Source organism: Rosa rugosa, chromosome 3, assembly GCF_958449725.1.
Source record: "Rosa rugosa chromosome 3, drRosRugo1.1, whole genome shotgun sequence".
Lineage (NCBI taxonomy): Eukaryota > Viridiplantae > Streptophyta > Magnoliopsida > Rosales > Rosaceae > Rosa > Rosa rugosa.
Window position 1 is genome coordinate 29,944,392 of NC_084822.1, and position 12,338 is coordinate 29,956,729.

The 12,338-nt window shown below is 37.8% G+C and overlaps 1 protein-coding gene across 1 annotated transcript; it reads left to right on the forward strand.

Moving 5' to 3' along the window:
• The first annotated feature begins 779 nt into the window (after positions 1–779).
• Positions 780–3,882, forward strand: LOC133738599 (sm-like protein LSM3B). The gene is made up of 3 exons (XM_062166171.1): positions 780–984; positions 2,606–2,701; positions 3,593–3,882. Exons 1-3 carry the CDS (start codon positions 868–870, stop codon positions 3,671–3,673), a joined length of 294 nt encoding a protein of 97 aa, XP_062022155.1. The 5' UTR covers positions 780–867; the 3' UTR covers positions 3,674–3,882.
• The last annotated feature ends 8,456 nt before the right edge of the window (positions 3,883–12,338 follow it).

Sequence of the window (12,338 nt, forward strand, 5' to 3'; positions counted from 1 at the left end):
CCCTAGCGGTCATAATGCTTCCAGACCACCTTAGTTGCTTCAAAGACGCCGCCCTCATGACCCCAAGGGCCTAGTGTTCAAAGCCACGGCCACCAAGGTCACCTCCAGCCCTAACCAATTGGGCGGTCGTAGCCTCAAGGTCCCAGAAGCGCCATATCAGAATGATGTCGCCTCCGTAGCCCAACTCATCAACAATTGGCCTCCTGCCGCCAAGAAAGAATGGGTCGAAACCCAAAGGACCAGCCGCCGTCAGCTTAGGCCAAGGTCTAAACTGGAGACCTTTATCCCACCGGGGATCAATCTTTGCCTCCGCAATCGCCAAACGCGCCACAGAGAGAGATAGAGGGAGAATGGGTAGCTGTGACCACCCCGATGCTTGAGGCTAGCCAGAGCCGCAGTCACAGAGCCCGCCGTCGCCATCGAAGGAAGAGGAAAGGGTAAGGAGACCCACCACCAGAGAGAGGAGGCGAGAAGACATTTTTAATGTATCATTTTCTTTGTTCGCCCTACTAGCTTGCTCAGTACACCTTACATCTTAATTTCAATATAAAATTTACTGACCTAACCCATTTCTTTTTCCAGAATCATCTTTATATGACATATCCAATTAAAAGAAAGAAGTATTTTTTTTTTAATGAAAATCTCACATTTAAACCAGAATTAAACTGTTAAAAACTAAAGTGTCGAATGACCTGAACTTGCGTCACGGTGGTTTGGTGATAAAATGTATTAAAAAAACTTTAATTAATATCGATTGATTTTTTTAAGCGTTTTCGAATGTTAGGGTGTGGAGTCGAATGTGATAAACCCTAAAATAAAGTCTGAGAAAGCAGAGAGCATTGAGTGAAAGAAAGCAGCAAGGAAAAGATGGCGAGTGAGGAAGAAAGCGCGGTGAAGGAGCCTTTGGATCTGATAAGGCTCAGCCTCGACGAGCGCATTTACGTCAAGCTCCGCTCTGACCGTGAGCTCCGCGGTAAACTCCATGTACGTCCCTCCTCCCTCCTCTTTTAGGGTTCTTCGTTTCTTCCAATCAAATTTAGGGTTTTGGGCCTCTCTCAAATCCTTGTCTTCTTTGAAATTGCAACCATCAATTGCCTGTGTGTATTCTCTTGGTTGTGAGAATCCAATTGTTTGACAACCCGGTTACTCAGTTGAATTTAGTCTACTCTCCTGGTTGAAGAAAAGTTGGGGCTTTTGAAGAAAGTTAGGGCTTTTCCACAGTGAACCCAAATGCAAAAGCACCCAATTATTGTCAATACATAAATAGACAGGTATCGAATACTCAGAGTGTAAAGACTAAAACTTTAGATGAAATCAGTCTCTTAGGATATGTGATAAGGTTTGATTTTTCGTTTTCTGGTCTCAAACTACAAGAGCATTAAAGAAAAACCATAAATCTTGTCAGGTATTTTCTATTGCTATCTCATACTTGCATCTGCTTTTATTGTGGAAAAGGATAGAGTCAAGTGTTCAGTGGAATGCAATTCTGTGCTCTGTTTTCTTATCCTCTTTTGAATATATCAGCTCGCAGTGCATGTGCAACCTGGTTATGTGCAACAGTTTCTGTTTCTCTACATTCCTGGTAGTGGTAGGTTGAAGTGGATTCTACCAACATAAGAATTTTTTTTTAGGGTGAATGAAATTAGTTATTGTTCTTATGATATCATTTAGGGTTTGATTTTACTCTTGTTTCGAGGTATAAAAAACATAATCTAATCTCCTATCTCTTGTACATTTCAAAGAGAATCTATCTTTTGATATGTAATAATCATACATATGGATTTGGGTTCCTTGTAGAAAAGAATACAGAGCTAAGTGGATTATGCTGCATTCAGAATTGCATTCAGTCTGCAACCCCTGTTTGATACCTTATTTTCTTTTGAATGTTTGAGTTAGTGGTGCAACTCGTTTACTTGGCATGATACTTATAATGGTTTCTTCAACTTAATGATTGTCATGATAAGAATGTTGGTGGGGTTCTGGTTACTATTATAGTTCGTCAATTGTAGAGTGACAATACATTTTATTCTTTCTTTGTCATATCATGTAAGTCCCCTGTATATAGCTGAACTAGGTAATAGTGTTGCTGTTTAGAAGTAGGTTATGACTTCTGATAAATCCTCTTTATTCTTAGTATTGGATTCATTTTGTAATGTTGCATGTGAAGTCAATGCCCAGCTGGTACTTCGGCTTGTGCATTGATCTCTATCGAACGTAGAAAACTATACACATTATGCCCTATATAGGTTCAGCATTAAGTTTTAAAGTTGTGCAGCTTCTGCTCCAACTCAGTATAGTCTGAATATGCAAGGGGAGATTTGATTGAGTCATTTAGCTTGTATTTGTCAAAATTATTTTTCATCCAAATCAATAATCTTGCAGCTAGCTCTTTGGTTAAAAATAAATGTGTACATTGAACAGCATTCTTGTATAACATAGTATATAGCTGAGGGCCAGTCATTTGATCTTTGTGACAGTAGGGACCGAGATTTGGGTGGGAGGGTTGAGGAAGTTTCTTGTGCATTTGCAGTTGCATTAAGTTTGAAATCACTCTACCTATTGCAAATGTAGTTCTCATTTTGTGGTTGGGAATCTGGCTTTGCAGGCTTATGATCAACATTTAAATATGATTCTTGGTGACGTGGAAGAAATTGTTACCTCTGTGGAAATTGATGATGAAACTTATGAAGAGATTGTCCGGGTATGTTTCAAACTCAGTGTCTGTTGTCTTGTCATTATATATATGTACATTTGCAATTTGTAGCAAGCAGTTTTTAAAATAAACATTGCTTTAGCCTTATGCACCATCTTCAGCAAGATTTGTAGTTTAGCGTGATAACCAGGGTGATCCATGCAATACATGCTAGTGGATGACCGTGGTTACTACTTTAGAACTTCTGTAGGACTAACAAGTTTGGGAACTCACGATCTAGAAACAGTTTTCAAACAATACTGTTATTGAGTTTCAAAAGTTTTAGATGTGAAAACTGTTTAGTATAAAATCTGGAAACTTTTGTTGAATCTAAATTGTGAAAAGTTGTTTTGTCGATACTACTCTTTATGTCTTCTCACTAGTTCCTGACCTGACCCTCAAAAGCGAAAATTGGAGACTCATAATTCAGATCTGAGACTGGAGGCTCGAACCCAGGATTCAGATTTGAAAGGAAGCAGAGATGTGGGCTATATATATAGACACACACACATACATACCATGGCTTAAATATAGCCCATTTGCCCTTTTTGTGTGGACTTCTCATTCACTGCTGTCATCTCTTTCTCACAGCAGTACATCCGTGTTTATATTGAGAAAGAAAAAGGAAAAAAAAAAAAAAAAAAACCTCACAACATAATGCACTACCATCAGGCAATTTCAATTCCTACTTATTCAAATTAGTCTTTTATCTAAAAATACAGAACAATGATTTTGTAGTTTGTAAAATGGGAAGGTTTTTTGGTTTTTTTTTTTTTTTTTTTTTCAAACTGAAAGATGTTTGCATTTTGTGACTGTTGCTTGATTTTGTTTGTTGATTTTAGCTTGGTCGTGTACTAGAAATATGGGTGATAACCGTGTCTCCTTTCTCTTCCATTTCAGACTACAAAGAGGACAGTTCCATATCTGTTTGTCAGAGGAGACGGTGTCATCCTTGTTTCACCCCCACTAAGGACAGCTTGATTATAATTTGGAGGAGGACGACTGGATTGGGTGACTTGTATTTGGGAAATGGATTGTCGTTATATTTAACAAAAATCTGTTCTATGTATTCTAATTTTAGTTCTCTGAATGAACAAGATTCTTGAATCCGTAGGGGTTCAACTGTACTTCTGAGGCAGCTGAAAGAATGGGGTTTTGTTGAATATGAATTTGGTAGATTCTTGGTGTAATTGTTTTTTGCTTTCTGTTTGCTTGAACAGACCTCGATACTGTGCCCTAGAATTGATGCCTATTACCACTGACAGCCATTGGTCACACTGTAAAGCACTAATGCTGCAGAAATATAAATTACGGGCTGTGTCGAGTGATTGACCGATTGCCCTTAATGTTGAGGTGACTTATCTGTGATTATTGGATGAAAATGGAATGTTAAACTAGATTGCCTCAGTGTATTTCTGTTTCTGGAAGAAGTTATTTTCTGATTTTACACTAGTTCATTTTTCATCAAAAGGAGAGCCTTAGAGCATCTTTAGCAATGCTAGCTATTTTTAAGTTAAATTTTAGCCGAACTAGCTAAAAAGTTATTTTGGCTAGTCATTTTAGAAATACGTCTGCATCCGTGTTCTCTATTTTAGCTAGTTTTGAATTTATATTATTTTTTTAATGAAGATTAAATAGTTTAAATGTATTTATAAATTACATAAAATAACTCAAAATGAATGTTTTAAATTATAGAGAGCTTAGGAGCGAGATAGCTAAAAGTTATAATGGAGAGCCACTTAGGAGTCTGGTGCAGCTGTTAAAATAGATAAAAAGCTAAGGTGGTGTTCGGTAACGTTTGCAAGTCATCTTTTTCATTTTATAAAATGAAAATGGCTTGAAAATGCGTTCGTTGGTCTGTTTTAAAAAATACAGAAAATAAAAATTAAAAATGATTTTTTATTTTACTCGTAAAACAGGAAAACGACAAATAGACGTTTTCACCTTTTCATTCTCATATTTTAGAAAACACGGAGATATATGTATACATTTTCATTGTTTTTTGTATTTTCATACGGTAGTACCGGACGCGTTTTAATTTGCTGTTCTCGTTTTTGAAAATTGTTTTCGGAATAAACTACCAGACACATTTTCGGATCTCAAAAATCCAATCTTGTTTTCTCGTTTTCATTTTCAAAATCGGTTTTTGAAAAATCATTTTTAAAAACGTTACCGGACAGACCCTAAATATGCTCTTCAAAATAGCAAAGGAGCCAAAGTAAAGTGTCTGCTAAAGATGTTCTTAGTTACCGAATTTAAAATTCAAATTCTAATTTCCAAGTTAAAAAGACTGAAAAAAATAAAAGTCGTCGGTTAAGGTATTTTTTTTTTTTTTTTCTATTGGTCAATATAAAGATAGGTTTGTCAGGGCTAGAGAAAGAAGAGTATGGGTATCGAGGTTGAATCGCGTACTGTGTCTGTCACTGTAACTAACGCTGTGCTAGTCTAATTGGTCGATTGATTTTTGTTCTTTTGCTTGTCGCGGTTTTCATTGCTCCACGCTAGCCACATAATTTTATGATGAGCCGCATACCTTGTTATTGATCTTCTCCAATTCCCCCCTTAATACCTTGTTATTGATCTTCTAATCAGATCCAATTCCAATTGCCATCCAACACCTTGTTATTGTTGTAACCAATCCAATCCCAATTTCTTGATGTACAGAAGAGAACCCTTTTTTCTAATCTAATTCAATTTGGTTTGTCGATTTCGATACTTCTTTCTACTATATTGTTCAACATGGACGTTGAACGTGGCCGCTGATGCGTTCGACATCCATGTTGAACAACTCTAGTAGAAAAATTCATGAATTTCAGCAGTAGTTGGATTAGAACATAATCAGATGCAGAGATGTGAGTCTTTTACTATAAAAATTTTGTTTGCGCGTGTGTTTTCTTTTCCTCTTTTGGCTTGGCAAATTGTCAGATGACTCGGATCCATTATCTAATTATTATCTGATTTTGATTTTACAGTGGGTTTACAGGGTGATTGGGCTTGGCACATAGAGGAGGCCCAGATGACTTAGATATATTCCTTCTGATGATTATTATCTGATATCGATTTTTATTTTACAGGGCTTGGTACGTTGAGGAGGCCCAGCTGACTCCGATCTATTCCTTCAGATGATTATTATCTGATTTTTATTTTACAGAGAGGCCGGCCCAATATTTTGTTGAAGAGACTCACAAGTAGAAACCCGAGCCGTATAGATGAGCCGAGTCACAATTCACAAATTAGAAACCCTAGCAGCCGTAGGGGTAGTTTGGGATTGCTGTGACTTAAAAAAAAAACTGTTGCTGCTGTGTTATGAGAATAATCAGCTGTGAATTAAAACAGTTTCGTGTTTGGTAAATAATATTTTTAAAAGTGCTATCAGTACATAAAACAACTGCAGAGCGTGTTTTGATCCACAGCAGCTTATAAAAGCAATCTCTGGGCTGCTTCTAAAATCTGCTGTCAGTGACCTATAACTTTCAATTGAAGCTGTTTTTTATTTATTTACCAAACACAATAAAATCTAAAATTTTGAACAAAAAATCATTTTTTTAAAAGCGAAGCAATTCCAAACGGGCCTTTTTTGTTTTTGAAGATGCCCGGGTATACCTCTCTCTTTGTAAAGGCTCAAAATTGAGGAAGTGAAACCTAGAGAGTGAAGCTTGTCGTCCTCAATGGGTTTCCCATTCTACTACGATCATGAGCTTCCTGCGTACCCATTCGGTCATCCCAATTGTCCCTATTGCCGGCCATATCAGGTTCGGCGCCCCTTCCCTCATCCCGGATATTATGGATCTCGTTCTTACTATGGTCGGCCATGGTGTCCCCTCAACTATACCAGATTTCTTCTAGGCAGTCGTCCCCTTTGTTTGACATTGTCTATAACTATCCCGGCTACATCCACCATCCTGAATTTTGTGCGGGGGTTAGAGTGCTTGATATGGTGTTTCTCTATCCCGGTCCCAGCGGTATGCACTTTCCGCATCCCTATCTGGTCAGTCCCTATCTGCCAGGTGACTTCCCGGAGGTGTATAACGATCATCCCCTTCTTCTTGAGAAGCAGAAGAAGTCTGGTCATCATTCGAATGATCGAGATTATCATACCCATCTGAGTTCGAGTTCGGATTCGGATGACGACGGCCATGACACAAAGCCTCAGCACCAGCACCGTGACAAAAAGACCGGCGATGACACAAAGCATCAGCATCAGCACCGCGATAAAAGGACCGGCCTTAACACAAAGCATCAGCACCAACACCGTGACAAAAATACCAGCCAAGAGTCTAGCTCGCAGAGGGATTACCGAAAACCAGAACCCTCAGCGCCGCCTTTCATCCAACCGACCCCGTAGTTTGTTGGCTGAGAGCGCCCCATTGACAGAGAGCGCATCAATTTTAGGGAAGCTTGTAAGAGGGGCCAATACAATGAGTATGTGTTTCTGAATCCTGGACGTGTACTAAAGGACGTCGAAAACCACCGACCTAATTTCGAAGTTTTGAACTACCTGGAATCACATATATGAATCAAATGTGTACTTCAAGGATTGGATCACCAAAACGCTTCTGAATATGATTCACAGTGAGGATAGGATTCAAATATGGGCACCTCAGCCTCCTCCCATCAGAAAGGTCGTGGTGGATTTTCTGTCTCCTGAGATAGCCAAAGACCTGCATCTGGGCCACTTTAGATCAGCTGTCCTAGTTGATTCCATTGCCAAACTATTAGAGTTTTCAGGAGTCCAAGTTCTTAGAAGGAATTCCATTGGGGCTTGGGGTTCAAGGGTAAGTCTCATCACTCTCTGGAGAGTCACTCTTATACTTTGTCCATTATTTATCTCTCTCAAGTAAAATCTGTGCATTGCAGTTTGGACTATTACTGGAGTTCCTTCTTTGGGGTTCCCAGGCTTGAATGAAGAACAACTTGTTGGTTTGGCGGTGCAAGAGTGAGTGAAATCATTTTAAATCATGTTGGATGTGAGCCTTCTTTAGATGGAAAGTCATGTTTGGGGGTTAACTGCTCTTATATATACATTTGTTGAATGGATGCATGCATGCTCAAGCTAGTACTGTTTTGTAAGCACTTTCTCATGATATTGTACCACCGTTCTGATTTCTAGTTTGATAGGATGTTTACGAAAATGCGGATGAACAAGTGGACAATGACATTAAATCCATAGCTGGAGCCTTTTATTCTGAGGCGAGTTGTCTATTTTTAGTTGTAAGAAGACCATATCATTATCTAAGAAATAATATGAAGTTTTCTGAGTTTGCAGGGATATTCACTCCAATTCCTTGATGCGTGGCCTCTGGTCTACCAATTCTCATATAAAGAATTTTGCAAAACTTATGAAAACCTTGAAGTTTATCTTGAAAAAGAGGTTCGTTAATTGATGAATTTTATAAAGACTATGCAGTGTTTAGGTATTTGTTGGACTGCATTTAGTGTCATTAGTCAATGTCATAATATGCTTTGTTGTTTTTATGCGATTGTTTCCTATGCAGCGTTTGTAATAAGGTATTAATATATATCTGAAAAGATTCATTGTTGTGATTTTTTTCTTTTTTTAATTTCTAATACAATCTACGGCGGTGTGAACATGTGTTGAAATTTGGAATATCAATTCTCTCACAGAGTTTAATTTTGTAAGTATGAAGAATGGACTACGTACTGTATTGGATCGATTCACCATCTTCATGACTGCAAGAGAGAAGAAGCAGGATGTTCTTAATTAGCAGGAAAAGATTGAATGGTTAGCATAAACCTGTTCTAAGCTAGTTCCAACAAATCTGTTCCAAAGTCCAAACCACAGGTGAAGGGGACACCACAGGCTTAGACAGCTGATTGCTGTGTCCCCATCAGTTGAAGGGCCTAATATATGATACGCTCAAAGCAAGCGCATAATTTAACCCTGAAAAGATCGTTAGTAGTATAAGCAAATAGGGATCGTTCTATTCCGGGGATTGAGGGTACACCTGTCATTGTCAAACAATTAAACAATTAAAATTAAAACAAAGTATAATATTCACACATATACACTATTCACGAAATAGGGGGGTATTTTTGATTTTGGTTTCTTTCGAAAATAAATAAAGTAAACAAACTAATTAAAATGCAAAAACATAAAAATACAAATGGAATGCAAGAACAAAGATCAAGTCGAAACTCATGATTAAAATTGATTCAAGTTCATCATTGTTCATCATAGTCATGCAAGAGGAATTGATCATGTGAAACGTTCAAAGCAAACAATTTCCCATATTTTACTTTCAACGCTAATTAATCTAAGTGAAAGCACATAGACTAATCCTATCAAACATGCATTCAAGCCCTAGAAAGCTAGTCAATCATACATGTTTAACGCAATAAGCATCTAGAAAGGCTATCAATTCAAATGTGCAACTTAGTATGAAAAAGTCCACCTAATTGCAATCTTCTTTGATTAAATTCGGTTTTTGTACAAAACCTTTACTACTTATTGATTCAAGAACACAAAACCAAAAAGTTGATTCATGTTCTTAAATTCGTAGCACCAATTATATAAAAACCCTAAAAGTTTCGAACCCTTTAAGATTAACATACAAAAGATTTCTATCATGCAAATTTAATCAAACACTCACACATAAGCAACCATAAATCGCAAAACATGAATCTGAAAATTAACAATTAATCATAAAATTTCAGAAAACAATACTTGTTCAAACATATGTGTCAACTAGGGCATAACCAACGAAAATACAAAGCAAAGTTACAAGGGAGAATCGAATTACACCAAGAGATGGAGATGGTGATGAACGATTGATGTGGTGGACTCTTGAATTTCGAAAGCAATCTTCAAGGTGGAGGATGGATGGTGTTCACGGCTTGTCTTCTTCTTCCTTGGCCTTGCTTGCACTTCGTGGTTGCCCTAGAGGATGGAGAAGAGCACGGCTAGGCTAGAGAACTTTTCTGATTTTTTTCTAAAGTGTAAATTGTATGGGGAGAGGAACCCTTTACGTTGAGAAGAGGAGAGACTATATAGGGAACGGCAACTTGGTCTCCAAGGCCGTGTAAAACCCTAAGAATCCTCACGGCAACAATGTGCTAACTCCACATAATTTCCTCCAATAGAATCTTGCCAAGTGAGCCCTATGAGGTGTTCCAACCAATCACAAAATTCTCCTTTAATTCTCTAAATAATCTTGGCCGAAATTCTTGAGATAATTTCTGATTTTCTGCTTTTAAATTCGGCCAAAACTCTTTAGGGAATGTAGGAATGTATCTAGACTCCTTTTTGGCCGTTTCTTGGTCTCCACACTTTGGCTTTCCTTAAAACTCTCCCCTAGAATCTCTCTTTGCCGAATTCTCTAGGGTTTCTTCATGTATATCACGGCAACTTCCTCCTTTTCCTCTTGGCTTGGACGGCAAAAGATATTCTAGGGTTTATCTCTTGATGTATTTCCATAAAAATAACCCTAGAAAATCTCCCTAGAAAATCTCCTTTTAATTTCTGATTCTTGGACGCCACTTCCTTGTTTCTCTCTTCATTTTGGACGGCAAAACTTCCCTAGGGTTTATTCCATGCGTCACAAACCCTAATCCCTTGGGCCTTGATGGGCCATGCTCCATTTTGCTGAAAATTCAAAGTGTTCTTGGGCTTCGTTGCTTCATCTTCAAGCCTTCTTATTTTCCAACGCAAAACACTTCATTTCTTTCATTTCTTTTCATAGTTGCGTTGGAAACTTCATTGGTAAGCTCCCCTCCATTTCGCAGGATTTCCTGGTTGCACTAGGAAAGCTTGTTTCTTCATTTCTGCTCAAATGTGTGGTTCAATGTTCTTCATTTTTGTTCCCCTTGACGTTCGCAAGCTCCTCTTTCCATTCGTGTGTTCATTTCCACTTTTTAGCTCGGAGGTCCTGAAAATAGAAACTAGTATGAGAAATAGAAACTTTCCTAATTTGAAAAATAGAAACTTACTAAAAAATGAAAAATAGAAAGTTACTAAAAATGAAAAATAGAAACTTGCCAGAAATGAGAAATGAAAACTACAAGAATAGAAACTTTCTAAAAATGGAAAATAGAAACTAAGAAAAATGGAAACTTTCTACAAATAGGAACTTTCCCAATCAAAGAATGGAAACTTTCCTAAACAGAGTTTTACTAAGGAAATGGCGCAAGAAATGTAAGGAAATGCAGTTAAAACGTCGCATTAAAATGCTCCTATCAATATATATGTAGTTCCATTGATCAATACTCCGGAAAATGACAACAATGTAATGATTAATTTTATGATTAATGTACAGCCTTTACCTGTCATTAGAGGTCCATCGAGCGAAATTGCATACTTTGGTTAAAGCATCTCTCCAAGCTTCAACCTTTGTGAAGTCGTCGTGAAACCTTGTTGGTGTCGAAAAATTCCGTAGAGGAGTTTGACTCACCAATGAATGCGGACTGGAGCGGGAGCTGACCGGGAACGATCGAGAAGCTTCCCTCGAGCGTTGACTCGAAGTTTGACCGTCGGCTCGAGGAGGGGGGGGGGGGTACCTGCAGAAAACTCTCCGATGCCTAAGTCAGTATGTTTCTTAGTAATGGAGTAGAGAGAATTGGAATTCGATGCTTTACCTCGACGTCGAGCCGCCTATTTATAGATGTATTTCGGCGTTGACTGCAAGTAAACTTGCACATCAAGTTGTGGTAACTTGAGCGGCACACCGCCATTAAGACCATATTTATTTCTGCAATAACCGTCACTTATTGGCGACCATGATTATCATACTGAATGTCGCATTTATCGTCGCATTTACAGCTACATTAACCGTTGCATTTACTGTTGCCATTACTTCTCTTTAATTGCCTTGATTGCATGGTCAAATTAATTGACCACCCCCACAATGCCCCCAAATTTTCTCCTTGGGAATTCATCCCAAGAGAAAATTTCCAAAGCTCAAATTTCTCTATGGGCTCCACATCTTTATATTTCTCTTTGGGCACCCCTCTTTGAATTTCATCTAGGCCTTCGGCGTGAATAACGAATTAATGATGAGGAGGGCAGGATGCAACAAAAAGACAAATAAATTCAAATTTGGATGGAGAAGATGAAGATTAATATTATCCAATGAGAAATTAAATAGTCTTTGTATTTAATTAATTGGTTATATATTTAGTTTCCTTATATTAGTGTACTTATTAGTCATTTTGTATTTGGGTAATATAGTCTTTTAATAATTTAAATGTTTGTAGGGTGAACTAAGAAAATAATAGGGTGGCAATAGCCGTACCCCTATTTTTTTACAGCAATATATAGAACACAAAAGACCCACAACAAGAAAAGAACCAACTTAATAGAACAGCCTAAAGACCCAGGCAGCGGAAAAAAAAAAAAAAAAAAAAAATAAGGTCAGTTACCAAGAATGGAGCCTTGCTCATTAACCATGGTCAGAATTTAAAGGAAACGCTTGAAAGAGACAAGCCATCAGGCATCGAATAGTGTTGCATATATCAGCAACACTAGAGGGGATATTCTCTCATTCATAAGAGTTCTGACATTTGTTTCACTCGAAGTTGAATTTACTATCATAGAGAGGATGAAGCTCTTCAACATCAACTACAGCAGTTCAACTCTAAATATATAAATACCCAAACATGAAATTAGGCAAAGGTTGCGCTTAAACACTCA

Excerpts from the sequence above, each read along its gene's own strand:
- LOC133738599 (XM_062166171.1), top strand. The coding sequence starts at position 868 with ATGGCGAGTGAGGAAGAAAGCGCGGTGAAGGAGCCTTTGGATCTGATA. Across the intron at positions 985-2,605 it reads AGCTCCGCGGTAAACTCCAT|GCTTATGATCAACATTTAAA; the intron begins GTACGTCCCTCC and ends CTGGCTTTGCAG. Across the intron at positions 2,702-3,592 it reads CTTATGAAGAGATTGTCCGG|ACTACAAAGAGGACAGTTCC; the intron begins GTATGTTTCAAA and ends CTTCCATTTCAG.